A 26021-nucleotide genomic window follows, 5' to 3' on the forward strand; every position below is an offset into this window, starting at 1 on the left:
AAATTGCATTAAAGTTTTTAAAAAGTATTTGAATTTTGTATATTTTTAAATTATTTTTTTAATGATTAATGAAATAGGTTTTTTTAGTAAGCATTGATTCTTGGGTTATGAAAAAAATGGGTTTAATAATGTATTTTTGTAGAATTCATGTATTTTAAATGTTTTTTTCTGTAATTAGGACAATTCGTTTTTTTTTTAATATTATATTGTATATTTCATGATCAATGTTTGATAAAATATAACAAAATATAATTATTATTATAGTATTTATTAACAATTGGTAATTCTTTGTAAATATCCCATTTTCCCTTAAATATTTAAAGAATTGATTCTATGTTTTTATTATTATTCTATGAATTTAATAATAATTATGTATTCAAATTTTAATTGATCAGAAAATTGTAATTTTTTAATTAGAATAAATCTACTTTTTAAAATGATTATTTATAGATATAATTTATATTAAAATCAAAAAATACTATGATTTTTTCAAATAGTTAAAAATAATAGAATAAAATTGAATTCTAAATAGAATTGAATTTATTTCTAATATAATTTGTATAAATATTTTAGATTTCAAAAAAATATAATCTTTTAAAATATTTGATGAATTTAAAATAAACATACTTTTAAAAACAAAATTAATCATTTATTCATTCAATCATTTATTTTATTTATTTCATTTTAATTACAACTTAAAGATCAATTATTATTATTATTATTATTTAAGATTGAAAACTAAATACAAATCTAGAAATGAAAAATATTTATAAATTTAAAGCATGGAAATAAGCATGGAAATAAGCATAGAAATAAATATATAAATAAATATATGGCTCTCTCTAAGCAACCTCCCTCCACTTCTCGATCCATATATATATATGTCTTTTTGACCTTTAAAAATTGATTAAAATTATACAGCGCTAAGATAATATTAAACACATTTTAAGGACTTATTTATATTTTGGAAAAGATTATATAATGGCTTTTTATTCATATAAAGTTTGTAATTAAAAACTTGAATAATTACAATTTTGATAAATAAAGGATGCTATCAGAGCTCTAAATACACTTCAAACAAGCTCAAATATTCTTAAAAGATCTAGAAAAACAATAAATAATGAGTCATTATCACAGACAATTGAATGGTTATATAGAATAAGATATAAGGTAATAGAGACGGCATAGGAGTTAAAAATTATAAAGAAAAAGCCGTAGATTAGTGACATTGAGAAGTTAAATGTCATACATATTGCTGGAACTAAAGGGAAGGGATCTACATGTGCATTTGTGTCATCTATATTAGGAGAAATTCGATCTCGACATGGAAAACCATTAAAAACAGGGCTATATACATCACCACATTTGATATCAGTAAGGGAAAGAATTAGGATCAATGGTATTCCTATTTCAGAGGAATTATTTGCAAAATATTTTTTTGAAATTTGGAACTGTTTAGAAGAAACAGCTATTTCCAAAGGATTAGATCCAAAGATCAAACCGTCTTATTTTGTTTATTTGACACTTATGTCATGGCATGTGTTTATTTCAGAGAAAGTGGATACTTTAATTATGGAAACAGGTATTGGTGGAGAATATGATTCTACGAATATTATACAGCATCCTACTGTAACAGGTATTACTAGTTTAGGAATTGATCATATTTCAGTGTTGGGTGATACCATTGAAAGAATTTCATGGAATAAAGCAGGAATATTTAAAGAAGGAGTACCAGCGTTAACTGTTCAACAGCCAATTGAGGCTTTGAATGTATTAAAAAAAAGAGCTTTTGAGCGCAAGGTGAGTTTTATTTTTCTTAATGAAAAGTATACTTAGAATAAAGTCACCATTTTTTGTTATTAGTGTTAATTCAGATTTAAAGAAAATCAAGCTAGGTTTATCTGGAGATTTTCAATATATCAATGCATCACTTGCATTTTCACTTGTTTCTCATCATTTATTTTGTTTAAATATTTTGGATGAAAATGTTTCACCTAAAATATCTGATAGTGTAAAAGCAGGCCTTGAAAAAGCATCATGGCCTGGAAGATGTCAATTGTACAAAGAAAACAATATATCATGGTATTTAGATGGTGCTCATACACTTGAAAGTATAAAAGAAGCTTCTATTTGGTATGCAAATTCTGTATTTTTGTCGAATCATTCTTCTAAAAAGTCTATTTTGATATTTAATCAACAAACTCGTGATGCTATAATGTTATTGGACTGTTTATATAATCAAATGGTGCATAAGAAAATGTCTAGGAATCCTTTTGATATAGTAATATTTTCAACGAATCTCACTTGGAAAGATGGAACATATAGTCAAGGTAATCTTTATTATACACTTTATACACATTTATAAAGATTTAGATTTAATAAATCTTAATTATTCAATCGAAGAATCTAAAAGTCTCAAATTACAGTATAATTTAAAAAATCATTGGATCAAATTAGATAATAATGCATCGATTAATATTGCAAAAAGTATAGAGGATTCTGTAGATATAGTTCGTTATCATGCCTCTTTCTCCGATATTAATGTATTTGTTACTGGTAGTTTGCATCTAATTGGGGGTATTTTAACAGTTCTTAATGTTCCTGTGTCTTGATTGAAATTTACTATATAAAATATCATTTGGGGTTTTAGTTACATAATTTAATACATTTTTTCAAAAATTTAGACTCAATTTTTAAGTAATTGAATATTGACAAGTATGCAATATTTCATGATCTTTTTATCATAAAATTAATTACTATATAACTTATTATATGAATTTTTGATTCAATTGAAATTATACTTGTTCAAAATATATGATTATAGATATATTTTTTAATATTTTATTAAATTTAATCAGGTATATTAAAAATATTCCTCTTTAAAAATTTCTATATGATGAATTTTATTAAAAAATATCAACTAGAAGCTGTTTCTGATATTTATATGATTAATTTAATAAATACTGATTTTAGAAATTTTAAAATTCTTAAAAATAATTAGAATTGTACTAATTAATAAACAGGATACATCATAAAATAAAGAATTATTAAAAAATATTTATAGAAATAAAAATAATAATAATAATAAAACAATTTTTTTTTTGTCTTTTAATTTAGTTTACAAAGCGAATAATAAAAGGTATATAAAAAGATAAAAATAAAATAAAAAATAACTAACAACAAATAATGATATATCATATCTTAATGAAAAGAAATATTTAATGATAAAGTTTTGCTGCCTCTTTCTTCTTACGAATGAAACGTGTTGCTAGCAACAAACTAATAAAAGAAAGAACACTAAGGGCAGACGAGAACCATAAAAAGAAAAGTCCGCCTATACCTTCTTCTCCTTTGACTTTAAGATAACCCGCTTTATCTCGAATTAAATTACTTAATTCCAGATATTGAGCGGTTAAAAGACTTGATCCTAGAATAAGAAAAAGTGTCGAAACACCAGAAAGAGTAGATGTAAATACTGCACTTGATCCTGCTAAAGTAATTATAATCACAAAAACAAATGTCGCTAGCGAAGTAATCATCCCAAGAAGAAGAAGTGCAAGGGAACTAATAAAAACATTAGCATATTAATCAACCATATCAACCATATCAATCCATCCATCCATCAATCATATTTAATTTCTATTTAATTTTTAAATATGAAAAACTTACCAATAACTAGTAACTCGAAGTCTTTTGTGATAAGAATCCGAACCAGATGGAATTCTAACTCTAGCATCTCTTCTAAGTCTAGCTTTCAACAATTTGACCGAATTGAAATAATAATCAAATCTTGGTTTAGAACAATACATGAATTTCATATCTTTGTTGGATTCACAATGGTTCCAAAGAAAAACATAATAATGATTAGCCAATCTAAAACAATTAATATCAGACATAATTAAAATAAAAAGCCTGCGTGTGTAATATTTCCATATATTATAATAAATTTCCATCAAACCCTAACCCTAAGTACAACCCTAACCCAAAATATAACCTACCCCCAACTAAAACCTAACCCTAAAGCGAACCCTCGACCCTGACTAACCCTAACCCTGACATATTCTCTCTTCTTCTTAACACTTCCCCTTTAACGTCCTTTCCATTACAACCCTAACCCTAACCCTAACGCACTGACCCTCCATCCTACCCCTTTCTAACTATATAACCCTGTCTACTCTCCCCTTATAACTCCCTCCTTATAACTTACCTGTTATAACTTACCTATTACAACTCCTTTTTGCAACTCCTTCTTGCAACTTCTCTTCAACACCTACTCTTATCACCTACTCTTATCAACTAACTCCAACTCCAACCCCCTCCCCCCCCCCCCATCTACACCCTAACCCCCTACTCCTCCCTAACTATACCCTCTCTTCTACACGCAGGCATTCTAACTTACCCAATCTTATTTGCTGGTGTAGACCCAGAACCAGAGTAAAGATCCTTTTGCCCCGCAAATTGAGTCGCGTCAATCTACAATTCTACTTTAACATTCCTTTTCTTTTTAATAAAGTTTCTTTATACTTTAAAGACATAATTTTTATCTAAATAAGGATCCCTTCTGACACCAGCAAATATTGTAAGAGAAACAGAAACAAGTGTAAGCGATATAATAATTAACGGTAATACCGTTCTGAAAATACGAACTGCTATAGCTCCCATCTTAATATCCAGAAACTTTCTATGGTCCCTTTTTCTTTACGTAAATAAGCTATTTCTTGATAATATTGAGAATAATAGCAATATAATGCTGTAGACATGTTAAGATAAACAGAAGAGAACTTAAGCTAACCTCTATATTTTCATGGACGCCAAGGCGTGTATATAAAGAAAAAATTAAAAAAGTCCGAATCCGGGGGTTGAAAAGAATAAGTGAAGAATACGATGTGAAGGGCGACGAGAAAAAAAGCGCGTATAAAGAAGGGGGTTAGAGCACGACAATAACTACAAAAAAAAAGAAAAATCGGAAAAGAGGTAAATCGAGAGGAAAATAAGGGAAGATAAGAGGATAATAAGAAAGAGCAGAGGAAAACGAGGTAGAAAGGAATTTGAAGGAGAAAAAATGATAAAGAAATGACGGAGAAATAGGGGAGATTGTATAAAGAGGAAGAGCGTCTATGAAAGAGGATTTGAAGGAGAAGAAGGTGTATCAGAAGCGCGTTAAACTAAGAGAACAGTGGGATAGGGGGATAAGAGGGTAAAAATAGAAAAAAAAAGGAAGAAAAAGGGCAAAAATAGGGTGAAATAGGATGGGACAAATACAGAGTCGGAAAGAAGAAGGAAAGATTGAAGGAATAGGGATTTCTGGTAGATTTGAAGGGAAAGGAGTGGTTGGATTATGTAGGGGAGGAATGGAAGTGAAAGAACAAAAGAATATATCATTAAGAGGGTACGAAGGGGGAAAAAAAGATAAGACGAAAAATGGGGAAGAAAAGGAAGAAAGGAGAGAAAAAGGGGTTGAAAGGGAAGAAATGAGGGAGATAATGATAGAGGAAGGGATATTTGAAAAAGGAAATGAACAAGGAACGACGAATGGAACATCGATGATGGAAGGTATAGCATATAAAAATTATACGCATAATAGGGGATCTATACCATTTTCAAAGAATGAGAATGGTAAAACGAAGAGGAATAATAGTCGGGATAAAGAAAATCAAGTAAATCAGCAATTTTTAGAAACACCGACGACACCGATATCATCAACGTTATTAACAGGACATCCACCAAAGGATACGATTCTTATAAGACGTGAACGAGATTCTATATCGGATACGATGACGCCGGTTAATTCATTAGGTCTTAATACAGAGATATCATCGACATTTATGTTTTTTCCATCATATTTATCATTTAAGAATTTGGATATAGATGATATGATACAAAGACTTTTAGACGTGGGATATTCGGGAAAGGTTACGAAAGCGATATGTTTAAAGAATGCAGAGGTATCTGCTATATGTCAAGCAGCACGTGAAGTGTTTTTATCTCAGCCCTCTTTATTAGAACTTACGCCTCCTGTTAAAATTGTTGGAGATGTTCATGGTCAATATGCGGATTTAATTCGTTTATTTGAAATGTCAGGATTTCCTCCATCTGCTAATTATTTATTTCTTGGAGATTACGTAGACCGAGGGAAACAAAGCCTTGAAACAATATTATTATTATTATGTTATAAAATTAAATATCCGGATAATTTTTTTCTTTTAAGAGGAAATCATGAATGTGCTAATGTTACAAGAGGTATTTGCGATATTTTTTTGGTATATTTTTATAAATACTAATGATGATATTTAGTTTATGGGTTCTATGATGAATGTAAACGAAGATGTAACATTAAGATTTGGAAGACATTTATTGATGTCTTTAACACTTTACCAATAGCATCAATTGTTGCTTCAAAAATATTTTGTGTACATGGAGGATTATCTCCCTCACTTTCATATATGGATGAAATTCGACAACTTGAACGACCTACTGATGTTCCTGATTATGGCTTGCTTAATGATCTTTTGTGGTCTGATCCTACTGAAACAACAAATGGGTGGGAAGATAATGAGCGAGGTGTAAGTTATTGTTTTGGAAAAAACGTTATTCAACAATTTCTTCAAAAACACGATTTCGATCTAATATGTCGGGCACATATGGTTGTAGAAGATGGATATGAATTTTTTAATGAACGTACATTGGTTACTATATTTTCAGCACCAAATTATTGCGGGGAATTTGTATGTTTAGATTGATTATAATTATTCTTATTCTTATTCTTATCGTTTTATAGGATAATTTTGGCGCAGTAATGTCTGTTTCTGAAGAACTTTTGTGTTCATTCGAATTGTTAAAACCATTAGATTCTCATCAATTAAAACAAAAAATGAAAAAAAGTCGCCGCAATGGGTATTTTTATTTCTTTTTCTTCTCATACACTTCTCATTAATAATTCTTATAGCTCACATATTCACTTGTCCCCTCCTGCACATCAATACCCTCAGTCGTTTTAGTTCGTATATCTCCTGATTATACTATACTATTTTTTATCGTTCTTTATTGTATTCATGGAAAATTAAGGTTAGCTTTAAATTCCAAAAGTTGTTGATTATATTCTTTACAACTGCATACACTAGCTTTTGGGGCAATTTATTGTTTTTATAACAATTTGGTTTTTATTAATTTATACATGTATATACTTTTTACTTGCATAATAAATACATGTCAATTATAAACTATTTTATTTTTCATCTTATATATTCAATGTAGTCTCTATAACTTCTTCTAAAACACTATGCTATTCCATTATTCTAGTTGATTGGCTCATATGGCATTATAATATTCTCTTATCGAGGCTCTGACTAGATAAAAACCTTCATCAGCACCTCAAAAAATATTAAATGCAAAAATCTCCAAAAAATATAGAGAAAATAGACTGGAAACCTTCGTCCTGGAGATATAAACGTATAAAACAAGGTGTAATATATGAGAATCAAGAAGCACTTAAAAAGGTAGAATATTAAAGCATAAAAAGACATACTAAGTAATTGAAGTCAGTGAATAAACTGAGATCATTGCCTCCATTAGTTCATTTTGAAGAGGTATTTTTATTATAAGAAGGTTCTTATTATTTATATTAAGATTTTACAATTAAAAAAACGACTTAAAGATGTTGCACTTCATAAATCTTTTTTACTCCAAGGAGGAGACTGTGCAGAGTCATTTTCTGCATGTACATCAGTAATACGGGATATTTTATTAGTAATATATAATTTTTGAAGGGATTAATTGACAATAAATTGAAAGTTATTCTTCAAATGAGTATTATATTAGCTTTAAGTATTTTTTGAGGGGTGAATGGGCATTTCTTATGTGAAAAGATATGAATATTCCAGTTGTAAATATAGCACGTATTGCAGGACAATTTTCAAAGTATTTGATACATTTTTTATGATAAAATCTTATGATTTCCAAGACCAAGATCAAAGTCTACAGAAATTATGAATGGACAAGAAGTGTTATGTTTTAGAGGAGAATGTATCAATGGATATTCTTCGGATGAGCGAAAGCCGGATCCAGAAAGAATGTTAAAGGCATATTTTCATTCATCGGCAACACTTAATTATATACGTTTACTCTCGTCTTCTGGAGAAGATGGGTTATATACATTGTTAGAGTCGGATTATTCTTTTCTCAGAGAGAATAATTTAGGAGATGAGTGCTTTACAGACTCCAAATCCTTTAATTTGTCAAATTTTGGAAAAATAGATGAATTGGATAGTTATTTTTTATTAAAAAAACCATATATTTTTACAAGTCATGAGGTATGATATATTTATAGCTATTTTAATAATTGATATAAGCTTTAGGGCTTATTGTTAGAGTATGAAGAATGTATGACACGAAAAATAAAAGATCCAGAGACAAATGAAACAAAATGGTGGAATTTAGGTGCACATTTTTTATGGATAGGCGATAGAACAAGAGATATTAATGGTGCACATGTTGAATATTTTAGAGGCATTGAAAATCCAATAGGTTATTAGGAAAGTTTTAAAAAAATAAATTGAATTAAATATAGGCATTAAGATTGGTCCAACATTGGAACCTGATGAATTACTTAGGCTATTAGATATTGTAGATCCTAATAAAGAATTGGGAAAAGTTACTTTAATATTCAGATATGGTTATGATAAGGTATATTAAAAATCAATTTTCACATTAATAATAGCTTTAGATCAAAACATATTTTCCAAAACATATTGAAGCAGTTCAATCTTCTGATCATAAAGTTATATTTGTATGTGATCCAATGCATGGTATGGTTTTTTTTAGTTAATTATGAATTTTAATATTAACTAGGAAATACATTATTTTCTACTGAATATCCTAATTATAAAACAAGAAATTTTTCTCATATTTTACTTGAACTTAAACTATGTTTCAATATCTGTAAAACTTATGGTTTTCATTTAGATGGTGTTCATTTTGAATTAACTGGAGAAGAAGTAACAGAATGTTTAGGAGGTAGTATGCAACTTGAAGATAAAGATCTTCTCAAGACATATAAAACACTTTGTGACCCAAGGTAATTACAAAGATAATGATATTTAAATTTAATCTCTTTTTTTTAAGATTGAACTATAAACAAAGTTTAGAAATAGCATTCTTAGTTGCAAAATATTGGAAAAAATATCAAGATCCAACTGCATTAGTATAAAGACAATTTTTCCTTATAATAACCCATTATTGTATGTATTTACAGTTTTTTATATAATAAATGTTTTTTTTACAATCAATATGATAGTGTTACAAAAGGTTTAATGACAAATATATATCTATTTGTTAAAAACCAAATCATAGAAATGCTAAAACATAAATCCATGTTAAAAACAACAAATAATCCCTTATGGTATTATATATATATATATATACATATGCTAATACATGATCCATATGATTGTAATTAGCAGTATCATGCATACATTTTGGATTTTGCCCTAGTGCTCCCAGAATGTGCTGAATCCGAATGCGAATAAAATTCAACCGTTTCCTTATCTGGTATCTTCATTGCTTCTCTAAACCGTTTTCTACATTCCATTATATACTTTTTTCTTTTTATATATTTTATACATACCCAATAGCCCTTAAAACTTCCTCATTATTTGTTGATCGAGTCCAAAGTCCTAATCTCACAAATCCTTTTCGAATATTCACTACTACTCCCATTACTTCATTATCCCCTTCATTTTCTAGGGTTTCTCCAATCGCTGCTAACATCTAATCTTATCAAGCATATATAACAACCAATTATTTTTACCTACAATATGCAACCATAACTCATCAATATTAACTGATCTTCGGTCTCTATTATTATATGACCATCTTCCACCTCTTTGATTCTGTTTATCCTCCCATTCTGGTCTAACTCCTGTTTTAAACAAATGATAATCACTTTTTGGCAATAATTGTGACGCTTTAGCAATATTATTATAAATCCTAGTCCATACTTAGCAATATAGAGGATCCATCCTGATATCTAACCCCCAAAATTCCTCGACACTATCAAACGTAATAACTTCTTTTAAGCTATCTGCCCACGCATCTGTCGTATTTGCCCTTTGTCCTGGCGTCAAAGGCTTAGTAAACCACAGTGTCCATTTATGCATAAGTGGGTGTTTAACTGTAAAATTTTTCGAATCATGGAATACCGTTACAATTGATGAATCTCTTGCTTCTGATAAAACTCCATTTCTCAATGAACTTATATTATCGCTTTCTGGCTCTTCATCCGTATTATTTTTTACTTCTTTTTCTTCTTCTTCTCCTTTATTTAGTTCAATCATAGAGATACCTTTAGCTGATTCTTCAATTTCTTCTTTCTCCACTTCTACTGGGTCTTTTTTCTCCGTTCTTTCAAGAATATCATTCTTATTATCATCTTTCATCTTTATAAACCTATTTCTAATCAGTTAATCCCTTCTAATAGACTTAATCTTACCTTTTAATATTTTTTCCTTGATTGCTTATTTTTTTAACGTTGAGCCTCTCGATAACTTAAAAAAAGATTAAAACCTAACTTTGATTCTTAATTTTTCTTAAGAAAAATCTACTTTTCTTACTTTATTTTCTTAAGTTTTAATGTTTTTTTTAATATTTTCTTAAGGTTTACTTAAAAATATTAAAATATTTTTAATATTTTAATTGATTTCTTAATAAAAATATAAAAACAGGTTAAGAAAAAGTCTATTTTTAGTCAAGAAATAGATAAAAAGTTAATTAGAAAGGACTATTTGTTAAGTTTTATCTTTAAATTAGTCAAAAATGAAGAGGCAAAGTGATAAACAAGAGGTTAAAAGAAAGTTAAGAAAAATAGAAGATTAATATAAGGTTAGGAAAGCGAAAAAGAAGCGGAAATAAGGTTAGAAAGTTAAGGAGATGAGATAAGAAGAAGTTAATAAGTCTATATTAGAGAGAAAGAAGAATCGAATGAATACGAACTTGAGGATCTTTCAGATAAAACAACTCTAACGGACTTTTTTAAAAAAGTATAAGAGTCAGTGGAAGAGAAGAATGGCTTATAGGAACCAGATCGAAGATCTTCGTACTATAATATCAACAATTAAAGAGAATGTGCAACAGATTGAACAGTTACATCAAAGATTATTAAATGAGATTACGGATGAACAAATATCATATTTTCATCAACAATTAGAAAATCTGAAAGGACAGACACGATTTATGCAGAATTTGGTTCGGGATGATATCAAAATTTTAGAAAAAAAGAACCAACAATCAGCACAAACAGCGGATTTACAAGTTCGATTAACACAGACGAGTAATATTAAAAAAAAGTTCTTAGAATCGATTCAAAATTATTCAAGAGTTGAGAATTCATTTAACCAACGATATCGACAGAGATTATATCGTCAAATAGAGACAGTTAATCCGAATATGACACAAGAAGAGATTCATGCAGCATTAAATGATGATCAGGGAATGCAAATCTTTAGTCAAGCAGTAAGAAATGAGATATTAATACATTAAAATTAAGTACGATAGTTATTACGAAGTAATCGACATGGAGAAGCACGTATTGCTTTACAAGAAGTACAAGAACGACATCAAGATATTAAAAAAATAGAACAAACAATTATAGAATTAGCAGAATTGTTCAATGAAATGAATATTTTGATAGAGAAACAAGATGAACCTCTTCAACTTATTTCACAACAAGCAGAAACGGTCTATACAAATATTGAACATGGTATTCAACATCAAGATAAAGCTATTGAAAATATACGTTCAGCACGACGTAAACGGTGCTATTGTTTTGGGTATATTCTCTTTTTTTTTTATTTATAATTATATATTAATAAATCGAAAGATTATTTATTTTAATATTAATTGCAATTAGTAAGTTTTATTTATTCTTTAATATACAATATTTATAACTTTTTAGCTATTGTCGTTGTTATTGTAAAATGTATTGGAGGAGTATGCAAAATTTAATTCTCATACAATTTATAATAAATACTTTTTTTGGATTATAAAGTTTTTGCTTTTTTTTATCATAATATACAATTCAATTCTTAATCTTTTCATTTAAATTTCTTATATTAAAACAAACATTATAAAATATATGAGATGAGATTTTATATTTATATATTAACATACTCCTTATATATCAATATACTCCTTATATATCAACTTATTTGTATATTTACTCTTTTATTTACTTATTTACATACATATTACACGCGTCTTGCGCCTTGCATGTCTATTAATCTGCTCTTAGCGCTCTTGCAGACTGCTAATTCTACTATTGACTTAGTTATTCTATTAAACTACTCTAGCAAGGATATGGGTTGCTATGGTAGTTTTCTATATAGAAATACTAACTTATTACGGATATTCTATATTTTATTCTGGTTTAGCCTTCGGTTAAACCTTTCTTAAATTCTAGTATAAGCATGGGTCAAGCAAGGGTTAATTTCATATTAAACAAATCTTAAGCTTAAGTTAACAAATTTAAACTTATACGCTTCTTCTTCACAAGTTATATTAATTTATTAAACTATTGCATACATATTTAGACAATTCGTTTAGCGTATTACGCTTATTTCTCCACCTCAGGAAATCTCTACTTAAACATAATTCACCGTGCGCTTCCAATATGTCATTCCTCAAAGCCTAATGTGCGGGATCATCTTAAACATTTCTAAGTATCAATGCGAGATTCTAAACCATCGTGCCAGGTCGACTCCTCACCTCAGCGGATAACAAATATGTCTCCTTACAAATGTCACGGGGCGGTTTATAGGGACACGAAATCATCAGGACGCGTATAGTATAATTCCAGCACGCATACAACACGCATATACAACGCATACATAACGCATACAGCCTGGATACACACCCCGGATAAGCTGCTTAGACAGAAGATAGAGTGTTAACCTTGAATTTGATATTAAATATAAGTATTTTGTTTAACACAACACGGGATGCCTTTCAAAAGCATAACTCTCGATTCATGTCTGCGAGCAAATATTGGGAAACAACGCAGGCCATCATTACCCTTATCACCTGTTTCAGGTGAGGGAAGTGGGGAGTTTAAGAAACGTAAAGAATCGTGTATAAAAAACACGCAGCCGTCCATGATACAGGATGATTATAGGGAGGAGACGATAGCATATATGAAAAGTATGGAAGTAAGTATTAATAGTGAAGAAAAGGATAGAAAGATTAAAGGGAATGATAGAAAACAACATTAGCATCACCTAAGATGATGGATTTACAACCGGAGCTTGAATGGTATATGCGACCATATTTAATTGATTTTATTCTTGAAGTGCATTCTGGGTTTCATTTACAACCGGTTACATTATATTTAACAGTGAATTTGATTGATCGATATACTTCTAAAAGGGTAGTGTTTAAGAAGCATTATCAATTACTTGGATGTGCGGCGTTATGGGTAGCGGCTAAATTTGAGGAGCCGAAAGATCGTGTTCCTACGTTAAAAGAGTTATCTACAATGTGTTGTGATAGTTATCGTGAAGAAATGTTTGTTCAAATGGAAAGTCATATTATAAAAACGTTAGATTGGATGATTGGGCATCCTACGGCATATGGATTTCTTCAAATGATGACGGTCTATGCGGATTTACCGGAAAATGTGGTAATACTAGCGCAATTTTTTACAGAACTTGCTTTATATCATCGTGATTTGATATGTCTACCGAGTACGGTAGCGGAAGCATCACTATTTCTTGCACATTCTATTTTACAACCGAAGAAATATTATATGGTTTCATCTTCGGATACGTTTGCATGCATTAATACATTTCATTCACATCTTGATAATATTTCGAATGTTATTCTTAAAAAATATTCACATATTGGTATCAAAAAAATAATCAATGATTATCTTTCCTCAGTTTCATCAACGCAAAATTCTTTGCAAGTTAATTCTCCTCATACACCTTCTCCACATAAACATTCTCGACATTCTCAATTCTACCTTTGTGTTAATCATACTTCGGAAACAATTGCTGATCAATTTGGAAATATACAGGAGATTGAGACGGGTCTTCCTACACCGCCTGTTGATGACAATCAATGCAATCATTATACAGACGTTAGTCCTATGACTTGATTTTTTTAGATATATTTTTAAAGCTTCATGCTTCAATATCATTTTTGCGCCGGACGGTTGAGTCTATCTGGATATCTTTCGCTTGATATTTATTGATAACATCTTATATTTGCATTTTTTTTCATATTTAACAACATTCACCTATATATATATATGTATCAACTGGCCATTTAGTATCTATTTTTATAATGCATTATTTGTTGCATTTCGGTTTACGTTTGAATATTATATATCATTAATAAAAGCAACTCAGTTTATCTATTATTTCTTATATATTCTCTTCTTTTTCCATATTTAATATTGACTGACCCGATCTCAACTGAGGTTCACCAAAAACCATGCTTTATCAAACTTTATATTTATACACATCTAAAGATGAATTTGTTCTTGTTCCTGAGAATAAATCAGGAAATTTACTTGTAATTGACCGGTTAAATGGAAAGTTAAATTTATATCGTTGTCTTTATACAAATTCTTAACATTTGTTAATGGGTTAAATAGAAAGAGATACATATTCTATCTCAATGAATCAAGAAATTCTACGTATTTATGGAGTTCTTGGGATAATACGGTTAAAATATGGTTTTTTATGTTTAAAAAAAGGATATTTATTAAGTTAAAATAGACAAATACTTAATTATTATAACAGAAAGGGAGGCAGTTGGAAGAATTGGTCAAGATGATATATTTAGGATTAAATCTGTTCGTCTTATGTCTTTTAAAGGCCAATATAAAGTTATTATTAATTTTCATGTTTTAGAAATAACAGGGTATATAGGACCATGAAGAAGTGGGATATCTTAATTTAATAAAAAAACATTTAAATACAGGAGCATTTTATTTTTCGTATACATTTGATGTAACAAATGCAATACAGAGACAAATAGTATCAGAAACTAAGTCTCCTTTATGGAAAATAGTAAGATATAATATAATAATATGAAAAAATGTTAAGATTAGGCGGATGAACGATTCTTCTGGAATAGGTTTATTCAATCAGAATTGATTGATTTGAGGGGATCATCTCATTCTGATGTATGTTTTATTATTATAAAATTATTACTTATGAAATATATATATATATAGTTAGATAATTATATACTTCCAGTTATTTATGGATGTAAGTTCTAAATTTTACAATTTCTTATTCTAATCAAGGAAATTAGTTGTGAAAATTGCGCCTATAATGATTAAAAATAATTCTTTAACTATTCTGTTAATATCAAGACGTTCTAGATTTAGGGCAGGTACTATATATATTGTTTCTAAGAATAAAGGTAATTTGTTTATTAGGAACAAGATATTTTTCCAGAGGAATTGATGAAAATGGAGATGTTTCGAATTTTAATGAAACTGAACAGATTGTTTTATTTGAAAATACAAATAAACTTTCAGGTGTTACTAAGCGATTGAAGTTATCATTTGTTCAAATACGAGGAAGTGTTCCAATATTCTGGGCAGAAATAAATAATTTAAAGTATAAACCGAAATTACGTGTTCTTAATATCAATGATTCTGTATTATATTTTTTATGTCATGCTTTTTTAATTAGAAATAGGTTAACGCTGCACGATTGCATTTTGATAAGCAGATTAGAATCTATGGGGATCAACTTGTTGTAAATTTGGTTAATCAACATGGACGTGAATGCAATATTAAAACTTCTTATGAAGAAATTATTAAGATTTTAAATGATTCTAAGATAAAATATTTCTATTTTGATTTTCATCAAGAATGTAGAAAAATGAAATGGCATAAAACCCGAATTTTAATAAACCAACTTACACCATATCTTAAACAAAAGTAATTTATTTCTTGGATTTTATTAATATTTAATGTTATAGTTATTGTTATGTTGATTGTTCAGATCAAGTATATCCAGTTTATTTTCAAACATCAATAGTACGCACAAATTGTATAGATTGTTTGGACCGTACAAATGTTATACAATCGGCATTGGCAAGATGGGTATTAACTAAACAATTAAATGATATTGGAATCTTAAATGATTATGAAAATATTGAAGATTATCCAGATCTTGATAACTTATTTAGAAATAGTAAATATAATTATTTTCTTCATTTTTCTTACATCAATTAGTCTGGGCTGATAATGCAGATTTTATAAGTATTTCTTATTCTGGCACAGGGGCTTTAAAGACAGATTTTACAAGGTAAATTGTCTAAAATGGTTTTTTATTTTTAACAATTAAGGACTGGGAAACGTACTAAAAGAGGAGAATTGCATGATTTAATCAATTCTATTATGCGATATTTTCAAAATAATTTTACTGATGGGTCTCGTCAAGACGCTTTTGATTTATTTCTTGGAAATTATTTACCATATCAAACCAGAAAGATTCCTTTACTCTATCACAGATCCTTATTTATCCAATATGTAATATCTACTTTTTATTTTTTTAAGCTTATAAAAATTATAGATCCCATATGTTTTATTTTTTTCTATTCTTATGATTTTAGCTAAAATAATTTTACCTGGTTTAGAAAGTGACAAAATCTTAATTTAAAACTTTATAATTTACTTATTATAGATGTTATTATTTCTTCTCATATTTTCATGGTCTTCTGGCTCTTTGTATTCATATGGTCAGTTTATTTTATAATATCTAATGGTTTCTATTATGTAAATTGGCCAAAATTGGTTCCACCTGAATTTTTGAAATATAGAAAGGTTCAAAATGTCGAATTTTATAAATAATATAAAAATTAATAATTACAAAGTTCTAAAAAGCTATTCAGTATTAATATTTTATTAACTTTTGATAATGTATTTATAATAATTTTTAATTAATTTCTAATTATAAATAGTTTTATAATTAAATTTTCTATCATCTTTAATTTCGATATTATAAAAATATGAATCTAACATACTTAAGATGGATAAATATGAAGGAAAATACAGGATCTGGGTTATTTTCAATACTTAAATTCTATAAAATACATAATTTTATTAAAAACCGTTATTATTTACCAATAATTCAAGTTTCTGGAATGAAAAATCGAACATCTGTTAAAAAACGTTGTGAACATTGTTACAGTGTCAGAAGAAAAGGACGGCTCTATATAATATGCAAAGTGAATAAAAAACACAAACAAAGACAATCATAAATATTTTATAAAAATTAAAGAAATTAACATTTACACTTTTTAAAATTTAATTTTTCAATATATATATATATTTATTTATATTTATATATATTGAAAATGATGGATCCATATTATTGTATATTATATTAGTTACATTTATGATTCTGATATGTTCTTTTTTTTTTTTTTTATTAATTCTTTACGTCTTTTTTTTAGTTTGTCTATTTCTTCTTTTTTCTTTAAATTGCTATGAATCATTTTTTTATAAAGTTTTCTTTGTTTATTAGTTAACATAACTTTTGAAAGATCCTTTATTTCTTCTGATTCAGTTTCTTGGGTTTTATTTGATTTTTTGTTTTGTTTTATATAATATGAAAATGGTAAAGAACCGTCCTGTATATCCTTTTTTTCATAACCATCCATGTTAATGCCATCTGATTCATCTTGTTCTTCCTCATCATAGTCCTCTTCCGCTTCTGGATTATACCCTCCATGTTCTATTTTTACAAATGGACTTAAATGAGGTGGTAATAAAGAACCTGGTGCATATTCACTTGTACTTAATATTTTTTTTTTATTGATACAATCATAGACCCATTGAGGTTGAATATAAACCCTGTTCAAAATTTTTTTATCTAAAATTGGTCTATCATAAATTTGATGTGTAATTGTCATATCATCTTCTTTAAAAGAAGAGCCACTTCCAAGGACAGGATCCCATCCAACCTTTCCTCCAAATGATTTTATAACAAATTCTAATGAATAACGAGGAACTTCTCGAGATAAATAGAATATAAAATTTTCAAATATATTGACTTCTGCTGAACTAGCAGTAACAGGTTGAATTAATTTATCAAAATCTTCCGAATTATTTTGTAAAGAAAAGACATCGAGAGTAGCTTCATCATCTATATTTTCAGAAATTTTTGATTCATCATTTGTTAAAAGATCTGTATTTACTGATATTTTATCCAATTTTTTATCTAATGTATCAATTTGTTTCTTTATATCTTTAGGCTTTCGATCTTCCTCCAATTGATTTTCTGTTTGGATCGTCCTTAATTTTTCTAAATTATAAGCCAAAATATCTCCTGCTTCTTCAAAAAGTGAAACATTAACAGGTGGTGGATAAGTTAAACCAGAATCAGTATATAATTTATAGTTAACAAAACCAACAAAAGTCTGGTAAAATTCCAAAAATGTCAGCATAATTCGAAGATCTATATCAACAGGTATCTAATAAAATATCTTAATAAATAAATATTCAAATTTTATTAATATATACTCTCTGAGAAAATTTATATGGAACTAACCATGTAACCTCCTGACCTTTGATCTCAACCTGATAATAAATACCCTTAATAGAAAGAAAGGCTTTCCTTAATGCCTTCGACACTATAACATAATTTTGAAATTCTAAACATAATCTTTCACAATTCAATATAACATTAGAATCAATTTTCTCTGTAACTTGGACTGATGAAAATAATGAAAGCATACTAAGAGCATCATCAAGATCTCGAATAGCATCAAGAAATGTAGGATATCTATATAAATTAATAAAATATATAATAATAATAATAATTTAACCTCTCTTTAATAATATGATCTAATGTATAAAATGGCTTATTTTCCTCTAATGATTTCGCAATCTCATATTCCTTATGGATTAATGCACGGTTAAATTTTTTTATATAAATTTTATATTGGCGTATCTTATCAATTATAGGTTCATGAAGAAGATACTTATTATATTAATATTAAATAAAACTTTTAATAATTATCCTGTTACTTGAATATCTTTAGAATAATAAAATGTTACTGGTGCTGTAGATCCTTTATTAGCTTTTTTTTTACTTCTTGGTTCTCTAGGATATATTCCTTTAAAAATCTAATAAATAAATATAAATATTAATATCTTTTAACATATATATTTACACATAATCTTCTGAAATCTGCAAGAGTTACTTGTAATTTCTTAAGTGCTTGATTACGAGTAATAAAATTTTTAGCTGCTCCTGATTCACCTAAAAATTAGTAAGAAATTTAATCTTATTTAAAAAAAATGTTAACCTTTTAACTTTATTTTTGCCATTTCTTAACTTTTCTTAAGACTTTTTAACATTTTTTAATAAAAAAATAGACAAATCGATAAGCTTTTTTAACTTTTTTAAAAATTTCTTAACTTTTATTAAGAAAAACTAGACTTCGATGTCTAAAAATTTATGGGAGTTACTAAACTTTGGAGTATTCTTGAAGAAGTGTCAAGATTTGTTAAGTTAGAGAGGTAAATTTCTTAAGATTTGCTAAGAAATTAGTATTTTTCTAATAAAATTTTAGTCTTTCTGGTAAAGTTTTAGCAGTAGATGCATCTATATGGATGTACCAAGTAAAGGGAATTTTATAGGGAGAATGAGGTTAATTGATTAAGTTTCTTAAAGGATTTAGAGATAAAGAAGGGAATTTTATTAAGAATGGACATATTATTGGTTTTTTTCGAAGAATATGTAAGCTATTATTTTATGGGATTAAGCCGGTCTTTGTTTTTGATGGGAGTGTATCAGTTCTTAAGGAGAATGTTATTGTAGATTTTATAAAGAGTTTTTTTAAATACTTATTTGTTAAAAGAAAAAAAGAGCAGAAAAAAGGCATAAATATGATGAAAATTCGGAAAAACTGGCAGAAAAGATATTTTTATTACAAATGAAGAAAACTATACAAGAAGATCAATATAAGAAAAGGCAGAGGTTGCTTTATTTTATTATTTAATGAGGTTATTTATTTATTAGTAGTAAAATGAAAAAATCGCCATATTTTGAAGATATAGAGGGATTATCTAAAGATATTGAAATTATACGTAAAAATGAGAATAAAGATATTTATAATCTTCCTAATCTTGATATATCTTTTGAGTAAGTAGTTTTTTTATATTAATTTTTTAATTTTTATAGAGAAATTCAACAGTCAGATGATTTTAGAATGACAAATAAGAGGGATATAGAAGAATCTATACAAAACTTTACGAATGATGATCTTAATTTGTTAGATGTAGTTGATTATTTGTAATGATGAATATTTTTAATGATTTGATATTTAGTTTTCGAAAATTGATTATGATTCTGATTTTTTTAAGTCTTTATTACCGGCTGATCAATATAATATCTTAAGTATAGCTCGTCTAAGATCGAGGCTTCGTATGGGACTAGGAGCAGATGAACTTATGACGATGTTTTCTAATTCTATGGAATTTTCTAAGTTTCAAATTACTAGAGTTAAAGAAAGAAATGATCTAACTCAAAGATTACTTAATTTCAATGAAATAAACAAAATGGGGGCTTTAAGGGTTGTTGGAGAACCGAATAGAGAATATTTATTGGTAAAAGATGAAAATAACAAAACAGGTTGGGTTTTAAATTTTGATTCAAAAAATAAAAAAGATGTTATTGTTATTGATGATGAAAATCATGATTCCACACATGAAGATGAAGAGTTTGAGGATATACCTTTATATAAGTAAAAATTTGTTTTTGTATTTTTATTATTAATTTTTTTCAGTATAAATTCATCACCCATAGAAAATATAGGTGATTTTTTAATTCATGATTCTAAAGAAGAGATTTTAGAAAAAACTAGTAACTCATTGTATATATATTTATTTATTTATATTTATTTCAAGCTAATTATTTATAGAATTAATTGTCAATCATATAATATGAAAAATGAACCATTGTTTTTAGAACCTGATGATTTTGATATTGATTTAGAATCTAATGAACATGTTATAAAAATGAAAGGAAATGATAAAGAAAATGAGCATTTGAAAAATAATGAATTTAAAGATGAATTAAAGTCGAGTAATATATATATTAAATCTATTCCTAATTCAGAAGAAAATAGAGTTAAGTCTAGAAGGTATTAATGTGTAATTTTTTATATTGTTTTTATAAATATTTTAGACTGAAATCTAATAACAAATTATCTTTACCTCAATTTGATATTTTATCAAAGTCTAATGAAAATTCAGAAGCTCTTGAGAAAACGAAGGATTTAGCACCTAAAGAGGAAATTTCAAAATTAGATCAAAACGTTGAGTCCTTATCTAATTTAGAGAAAATTGGGCATATTTTAGATTTATCAAAACAAAATTTTGGATCTAAAGTGCCAACTCAGAATCTATTAGATAATACTATTTTTCTAGAGGAAAATATTGAAGAACCACAAGAGGTGCATGAATTTCCTAGTAAAAAGGAATCTTCTGCATTATTTACTGATATTTCAACTCCTAATGAAAATTCAGTCTTTTCAAATAAGTCTAAAGTTTATAGTTATTTTGTTCATGAAAACGTTAGTCATGGTATTTTCATTTAAAATTTTAATATTTTTTCTATTGACATTTGTAATTTAGAAGATAGCTCAAAAAAGGCACTTGATGTTAAAATTGATTTGGAATCTATTGAGAATATTCCTGTTAAAAACACGTCTATAAAAGAAATTAATTCAGAGCCTGATAAATTTATATCTTCATCTATTCCTGTGATTGATAATTGCTCTGAAATGGAATTAATTATGGATAATTATTCTGATTCATCTAATAAAAATCAAGAAGAAAGTAAAATCGATACTGATTCTATTCATAACATCTCTGACATAGATGAGTATGATGATTATAATTCAGGTTTAGAAAATGATACATTAACAAAGCAGCTTCTTGAAGAAAATGATGAGCATAATCGTTTTTTTTCTGAGTTAAATAAAACAAATAGCTCCACTGAAAGTAATATTGAAGAAGATTTAGATCTGCTTATGAATAAGTATCGAAAAACTAAGAAAAATGCAGATAGCGTTACACAAATAATGATAGAGGAGTGCCAAAATCTTTTAAAGTTATTTGGAATACCTTATATTATTGCACCCACAGAAGCAGAGGCCCAGTGTGCAGAACTTCTTAAATTGGGACTTGTAGATGGAATTATAACTGACGATTCGGATGTATTTCTTTTTGGTGGTACTAAAGTTTATAAAAATATGTTTAATAACTCAAAATATGTTGAATTATATCTTTTATCTGATTTAGAAAGGGAATTTAATTTGGGAAGAAAAAATTTAATTCGTCTTGCTCATCTTCTTGGAAGTGATTATACTGAAGGCATTCCAAAAATTGGTCCTGTTACTGCTCTTGAAATTTTGTCTGATTTTCCCAATTCAGACAGCTTAAATGATTTTAAAGAATGGTGTTGTCGTGTAAAAGATTCTAAGGAAACTCAGGATGATAAAACATCAAAGTTTAGATATAGATTTAGAAAAAATATTTACAATATACTTTTGCCAAAAGATTTTCCGAATCCACTAGTTGACAAGGCATATCTTGAGCCTAAGGTTGATTCAAATTTTGAAACCTTTGAATGGGGAATTCCTGACTTAGATAATTTAAGAGATTTTTTAGTATCTACAATAGGATGGCCTTTACAAAAAATTAATGAAATGATTATTCCTGTTATTAGAAATATGAATCTTAAACGCATGAATAAGGTTCAAACAGTTTTGACAGATTATTGGTTTACTGGCTCTAATACATTTATTTCAAAACCCAAAGCATCTAATAAAGCTACTAGATTTACTAAAGCTTTAAATAATTTAAGATCTTGCAAAACAACATATGATCAATGTAAAATACGGAATTCTGAACCAACATTGAATGGAAATATTGTAAACGCATCTAAAAATTCTTTAGAATTTGGAAATAGTCTCATAAATATTAAAAAAAAGGATTTTGATAATACTAATAAAAACATTAATTATACATTTGATAATGCTAATGGCTTTTCTGATAATTCAAGCATAACAGATACCCGAAAACATAAAAAAGACAAATTTTTAAATTTATCTCAAGATTTAAATAAAAGAAAATATATATCCAAGAATATAAAAAGAAAGCGACGAAATATTGGTTGATTTATGATGAAGTTTTAATTTTATTCAAAAAAAATAAAATTAATATGAAATTTGTTACAAATTAGATTATGAAATTCTATGTTTCAAGATTAGAAATATTAATCAAGAGAAATTAACTTGTAAATATTTATTAATGTTCAGATCATTTACTTTTTTTTTCGTTATTTTTTGTTTTAGTTTCTTTTATAGCTTTTATTTTTTTTTTGTCTTTATCAGATGACTCTGGTTTGTCTTTTTCCCATAAATCTAAAGGCACGAGATGGATTGTTTGTTGATTATACCTAATTAAATTAGTTATTATTATTGTCTTGATAACTTATACCCATAATCGAATAGAAGCTAATGAGAATAAATTACTTATTTTTAATTTATATATTTACTTACTTCTTCCCCAATTTTAATGTCCCTAATAGCATAAAACCCAATTCTATGAGTACCATTTACTAAGCTAACACGAGCAAAACAATTGGGATTTTTTCTGGAATGATTGGCGTATCTAAATTTATTACCCATCCTTGTAGCATCTACAACATGATCTTAAAAATTAAAAGAATTTCTATAAAGTTAAGGTATATATGTTACTTTTATTCAAATTAAATAGAAAAGATATTCCAATTTTATCATAAAGTTTTCTAAAATTATTATTATTGAAATAGTTTTATGATAAACCTACCCGCGTCTTTCAGATTCATTGTGAGATATAATTTCTCCTTTATACTCCTATAGTATTTCTTAATATATTAATACAATATTTATTATATTTTTTACTCCAAGAAATTTATCAGCTTTTACTGATTCTCCAATAAACAAACCCCATCCAGAAACATTACTTTCCCCCAATATCAAACGACAGCCTAATCCCTGCTGTATAGGGACATTTTGGCATATCAATGCTAAACGATTAAAATTGTATCTGTTTATTGGATCAAGTGCTTCTGCTGAATCGCATGCAATACAGATATCAGGATCACATTCCCGTTTCCATTTCACACATTCGCAAGCCCATGTGCTACATTTATTTGCTTTGCATAGGCAACCTAACCATCTTCTTGGACAATCATCGGGACAAAGACAGAATTTTTCACAAAATACTCTATTTTGTACACATGGACAATTTTCATCACAAAGGCCTGAATGATAGCAAGGTTTTAATTCAGTTCTTTCTGTGCTTATCCCGCTTTTGTCACAATCATCTGGATATAATGTCCATCTTTTTCTTTTAGTTGATACTTTTTGATAAGTAATTGTTTTGTTGCTCTTAGAAATATTTTCTACATCATTTATATTCCAAAAATTCTTAAAAAAATCCTTAAATGATTTATCATTTATCTTCATAGATACCTATTTATTCAATATTTGAAAACAATATTTATCAATAAACAAACCTCTATACATGTTTTGTTTAAACCTAATGCAATTAAACATGAAAGCTTAGAGCTTGTATTTAAAACTTTTACAGAGCTTGCTAAAATAGACATTTCATCTGATGTCCATTCAGATTGAGGAATATCTTTAAAATCTGAAATCTTTAAAAAATAAGTAGATTAATAGAATGTTTAATTTAACATTACGTTTAAAATACATGTTTTAGAGCAGGGTGTTTCTTTAAGATAAGGTTCTTCTGTTTCAAGAGAAAGAGTTGGAAGTCGAGTGATGAAAGAATCTATTATAGTTAATATTAAAAAGATATTATAAAATATTTACCATGATAAGGACATCCATTCATATAACAAAAAACACATAATAGTTGTGAATAAGAATCCAAGGGATCGGAACTAGAAGGTTTCAATACAACAGTTCTATTTTATCAATATTAAAAAAAAAATATCATATGAAATACTTTTCTCTAGCATGATGCTTAGGCGTTTTATCTACCCTATATATTATTAATTTGAAATATATTCATATATATATATGTATATTATTACCATTGCAGAGTTTTCCATAATTCTACTGGCATATAATAATTCCATGATGAAGAAAAAATATTAAGGATATAATAAGATTTTTCGTCTAAGGGAACCTTAGTTGCAGAATTTTTCTTACAATGCTTTAAAAATAAGGACCATTCTTCTTTAAAATTTTGAGAAACTATAATATTAGTTTTAGAATCTAAGTAATAATTATAAAGCATTGGAAGAGTAATCCCACATTCTGAGATTGTTTTAACTAAAATATTTGATAGATCACTAGCCACTAAAAATATGTTAAAAATATAATATATATATAATACAAAAAACATGCTTTCCAAAATTTCTTCTTTACTTTGGATCTTTATTTTAATTTCAAATGTCTCATGCAAATTAAGATCACTATCCTCATTACCCTCCCCAATATAAGGTATAAACCTAAGAGTTTCTTCATCATTCTTAATAACATTAAGTCTTAATGACATATTTCCTTTATATTTTGGAAGTGCCGGCACATTTTCAATAATTATACATTTCTGAAAAATATGTTTACCAGTTTTTGAAGAACTATTATAATTCTTTTAGATTTTAGCAATATAAAATATATAGAAAAAGAACTACCACTGCATAAAAATTTATCTTTTCTTCAGAAGAATTAGCCTTTGAAATAAGAGAATCATCAATTATATTTGAATCTAAATTATTAAACCAGTGTATATCTTGTGTATATTTTATAGTATTTTGTGCAATTTTTAATTCATTCTTTTAAAAATTAAAAAAATATATATTAAATATAAACTTGCTTTAAAAAATTCAGCATGTTCTAGCTTAAATTTCATAAAAGCATTCTGAATCACCTGGTTTATCTTCTCACTGAATTGTATTTTTCCAAGATCCATTATTCATATT

General features: G+C 27.4%; 11 protein-coding genes across 11 annotated transcripts; 7 read left to right on the forward strand and 4 right to left on the reverse strand.

The window, feature by feature from the left end:
• Positions 1-981: 981 nt before the first annotated feature.
• T552_00269 (hypothetical protein) lies at positions 982-2612 on the forward strand (the record flags this gene model as incomplete). Its single annotated transcript, XM_018368886.1, has 5 exons — positions 982-1002; positions 1048-1170; positions 1219-1800; positions 1844-2330; positions 2374-2612. The coding sequence occupies 5 exons, from the start codon at positions 982-984 to the stop codon at positions 2610-2612; spliced, it is 1452 nt and encodes a 483-aa protein (XP_018227746.1).
• Positions 2613-3172: 560 nt separating this feature from the next.
• Positions 3173-4711, reverse strand: T552_00270 (hypothetical protein). Its single transcript, XM_018368887.1, has 4 exons — positions 4525-4711; positions 4400-4473; positions 3670-3873; positions 3173-3564 (listed from the first exon to the last, which is right to left on the reverse strand). The coding sequence occupies exons 1-4, from the start codon at positions 4660-4662 to the stop codon at positions 3219-3221; spliced, it is 762 nt and encodes a 253-aa protein (XP_018227747.1). The 5' UTR covers positions 4663-4711; the 3' UTR covers positions 3173-3218.
• A 487-nt stretch (positions 4712-5198) lies between these two features.
• Positions 5199-7053, forward strand: T552_00271 (serine/threonine-protein phosphatase PP-Z1). Its single transcript, XM_018368888.1, has 4 exons — positions 5199-6240; positions 6295-6725; positions 6779-6894; positions 6947-7053. The coding sequence occupies exons 1-4, from the start codon at positions 5250-5252 to the stop codon at positions 6996-6998; spliced, it is 1590 nt and encodes a 529-aa protein (XP_018227748.1). The 5' UTR covers positions 5199-5249; the 3' UTR covers positions 6999-7053.
• A 295-nt stretch (positions 7054-7348) lies between these two features.
• Positions 7349-9251, forward strand: T552_00272 (3-deoxy-7-phosphoheptulonate synthase). The gene is made up of 11 exons (XM_018368889.1): positions 7349-7496; positions 7539-7586; positions 7627-7725; positions 7767-7824; positions 7866-7917; positions 7961-8309; positions 8355-8523; positions 8567-8682; positions 8723-8804; positions 8848-9073; positions 9121-9251. Exons 1-11 carry the CDS (start codon positions 7386-7388, stop codon positions 9203-9205), a joined length of 1395 nt encoding a protein of 464 aa, XP_018227749.1. The 5' UTR covers positions 7349-7385; the 3' UTR covers positions 9206-9251.
• Positions 9252-9414: 163 nt separating this feature from the next.
• Positions 9415-10522, reverse strand: T552_00273 (hypothetical protein). The gene is made up of 5 exons (XM_018368890.1): positions 10487-10522; positions 10030-10443; positions 9810-9984; positions 9623-9765; positions 9415-9575 (listed from the first exon to the last, which is right to left on the reverse strand). The coding sequence occupies exons 2-5, from the start codon at positions 10431-10433 to the stop codon at positions 9461-9463; spliced, it is 837 nt and encodes a 278-aa protein (XP_018227750.1). The 5' UTR covers positions 10434-10443; positions 10487-10522; the 3' UTR covers positions 9415-9460.
• A 465-nt stretch (positions 10523-10987) lies between these two features.
• On the forward strand, positions 10988-12039 carry T552_00274 (hypothetical protein). Its single transcript, XM_018368891.1, has 5 exons — positions 10988-11033; positions 11077-11505; positions 11548-11822; positions 11873-11901; positions 11948-12039. The coding sequence occupies exons 2-5, from the start codon at positions 11227-11229 to the stop codon at positions 11995-11997; spliced, it is 633 nt and encodes a 210-aa protein (XP_018227751.1). The 5' UTR covers positions 10988-11033; positions 11077-11226; the 3' UTR covers positions 11998-12039.
• Positions 12040-12943: 904 nt separating this feature from the next.
• On the forward strand, positions 12944-14187 carry T552_00275 (hypothetical protein). Its single transcript, XM_018368892.1, has 2 exons — positions 12944-13196; positions 13247-14187. The coding sequence occupies exons 1-2, from the start codon at positions 12990-12992 to the stop codon at positions 14141-14143; spliced, it is 1104 nt and encodes a 367-aa protein (XP_018227752.1). The 5' UTR covers positions 12944-12989; the 3' UTR covers positions 14144-14187.
• Positions 14188-14578: 391 nt separating this feature from the next.
• On the forward strand, positions 14579-16928 carry T552_00276 (hypothetical protein). The gene is made up of 14 exons (XM_018368893.1): positions 14579-14599; positions 14645-14725; positions 14769-14878; positions 14922-15062; positions 15104-15178; positions 15230-15263; positions 15310-15390; positions 15437-15660; positions 15702-15946; positions 15988-16202; positions 16244-16316; positions 16357-16540; positions 16584-16650; positions 16695-16928. Exons 2-14 carry the CDS (start codon positions 14668-14670, stop codon positions 16859-16861), a joined length of 1674 nt encoding a protein of 557 aa, XP_018227753.1. The 5' UTR covers positions 14579-14599; positions 14645-14667; the 3' UTR covers positions 16862-16928.
• Positions 16929-17294: 366 nt separating this feature from the next.
• T552_00277 (hypothetical protein) lies at positions 17295-19388 on the reverse strand. Its single transcript, XM_018368894.1, has 6 exons — positions 19324-19388; positions 19189-19277; positions 19043-19141; positions 18841-18995; positions 18536-18797; positions 17295-18486 (listed from the first exon to the last, which is right to left on the reverse strand). The coding sequence occupies exons 1-6, from the start codon at positions 19343-19345 to the stop codon at positions 17407-17409; spliced, it is 1707 nt and encodes a 568-aa protein (XP_018227754.1). The 5' UTR covers positions 19346-19388; the 3' UTR covers positions 17295-17406.
• A 41-nt stretch (positions 19389-19429) lies between these two features.
• On the forward strand, positions 19430-23247 carry T552_00278 (hypothetical protein). The gene is made up of 11 exons (XM_018368895.1): positions 19430-19537; positions 19591-19639; positions 19682-19834; positions 19879-19997; positions 20043-20162; positions 20202-20298; positions 20348-20763; positions 20806-20892; positions 20941-21162; positions 21207-21604; positions 21656-23247. The coding sequence occupies exons 1-11, from the start codon at positions 19476-19478 to the stop codon at positions 23200-23202; spliced, it is 3270 nt and encodes a 1089-aa protein (XP_018227755.1). The 5' UTR covers positions 19430-19475; the 3' UTR covers positions 23203-23247.
• Positions 23248-23344: 97 nt separating this feature from the next.
• T552_04061 (hypothetical protein) lies at positions 23345-26011 on the reverse strand (the record flags this gene model as incomplete). Its single annotated transcript, XM_018372112.1, has 14 exons — positions 23345-23483; positions 23525-23541; positions 23587-23738; positions 23785-23834; positions 23876-23922; positions 23971-24543; positions 24588-24728; positions 24774-24865; positions 24907-25001; positions 25043-25078; positions 25131-25391; positions 25443-25690; positions 25734-25807; positions 25912-26011. 14 exons carry the CDS (start codon positions 26009-26011, stop codon positions 23345-23347), a joined length of 2025 nt encoding a protein of 674 aa, XP_018227756.1.
• Between the last annotated feature and the right edge of the window lie 10 nt (positions 26012-26021).

This window comes from Pneumocystis carinii (genome assembly GCF_001477545.1).
Source record: "Pneumocystis carinii B80 chromosome Unknown supercont1.1, whole genome shotgun sequence".
NCBI classification, from domain to species: domain Eukaryota; kingdom Fungi; phylum Ascomycota; class Pneumocystomycetes; order Pneumocystales; family Pneumocystaceae; genus Pneumocystis; species Pneumocystis carinii.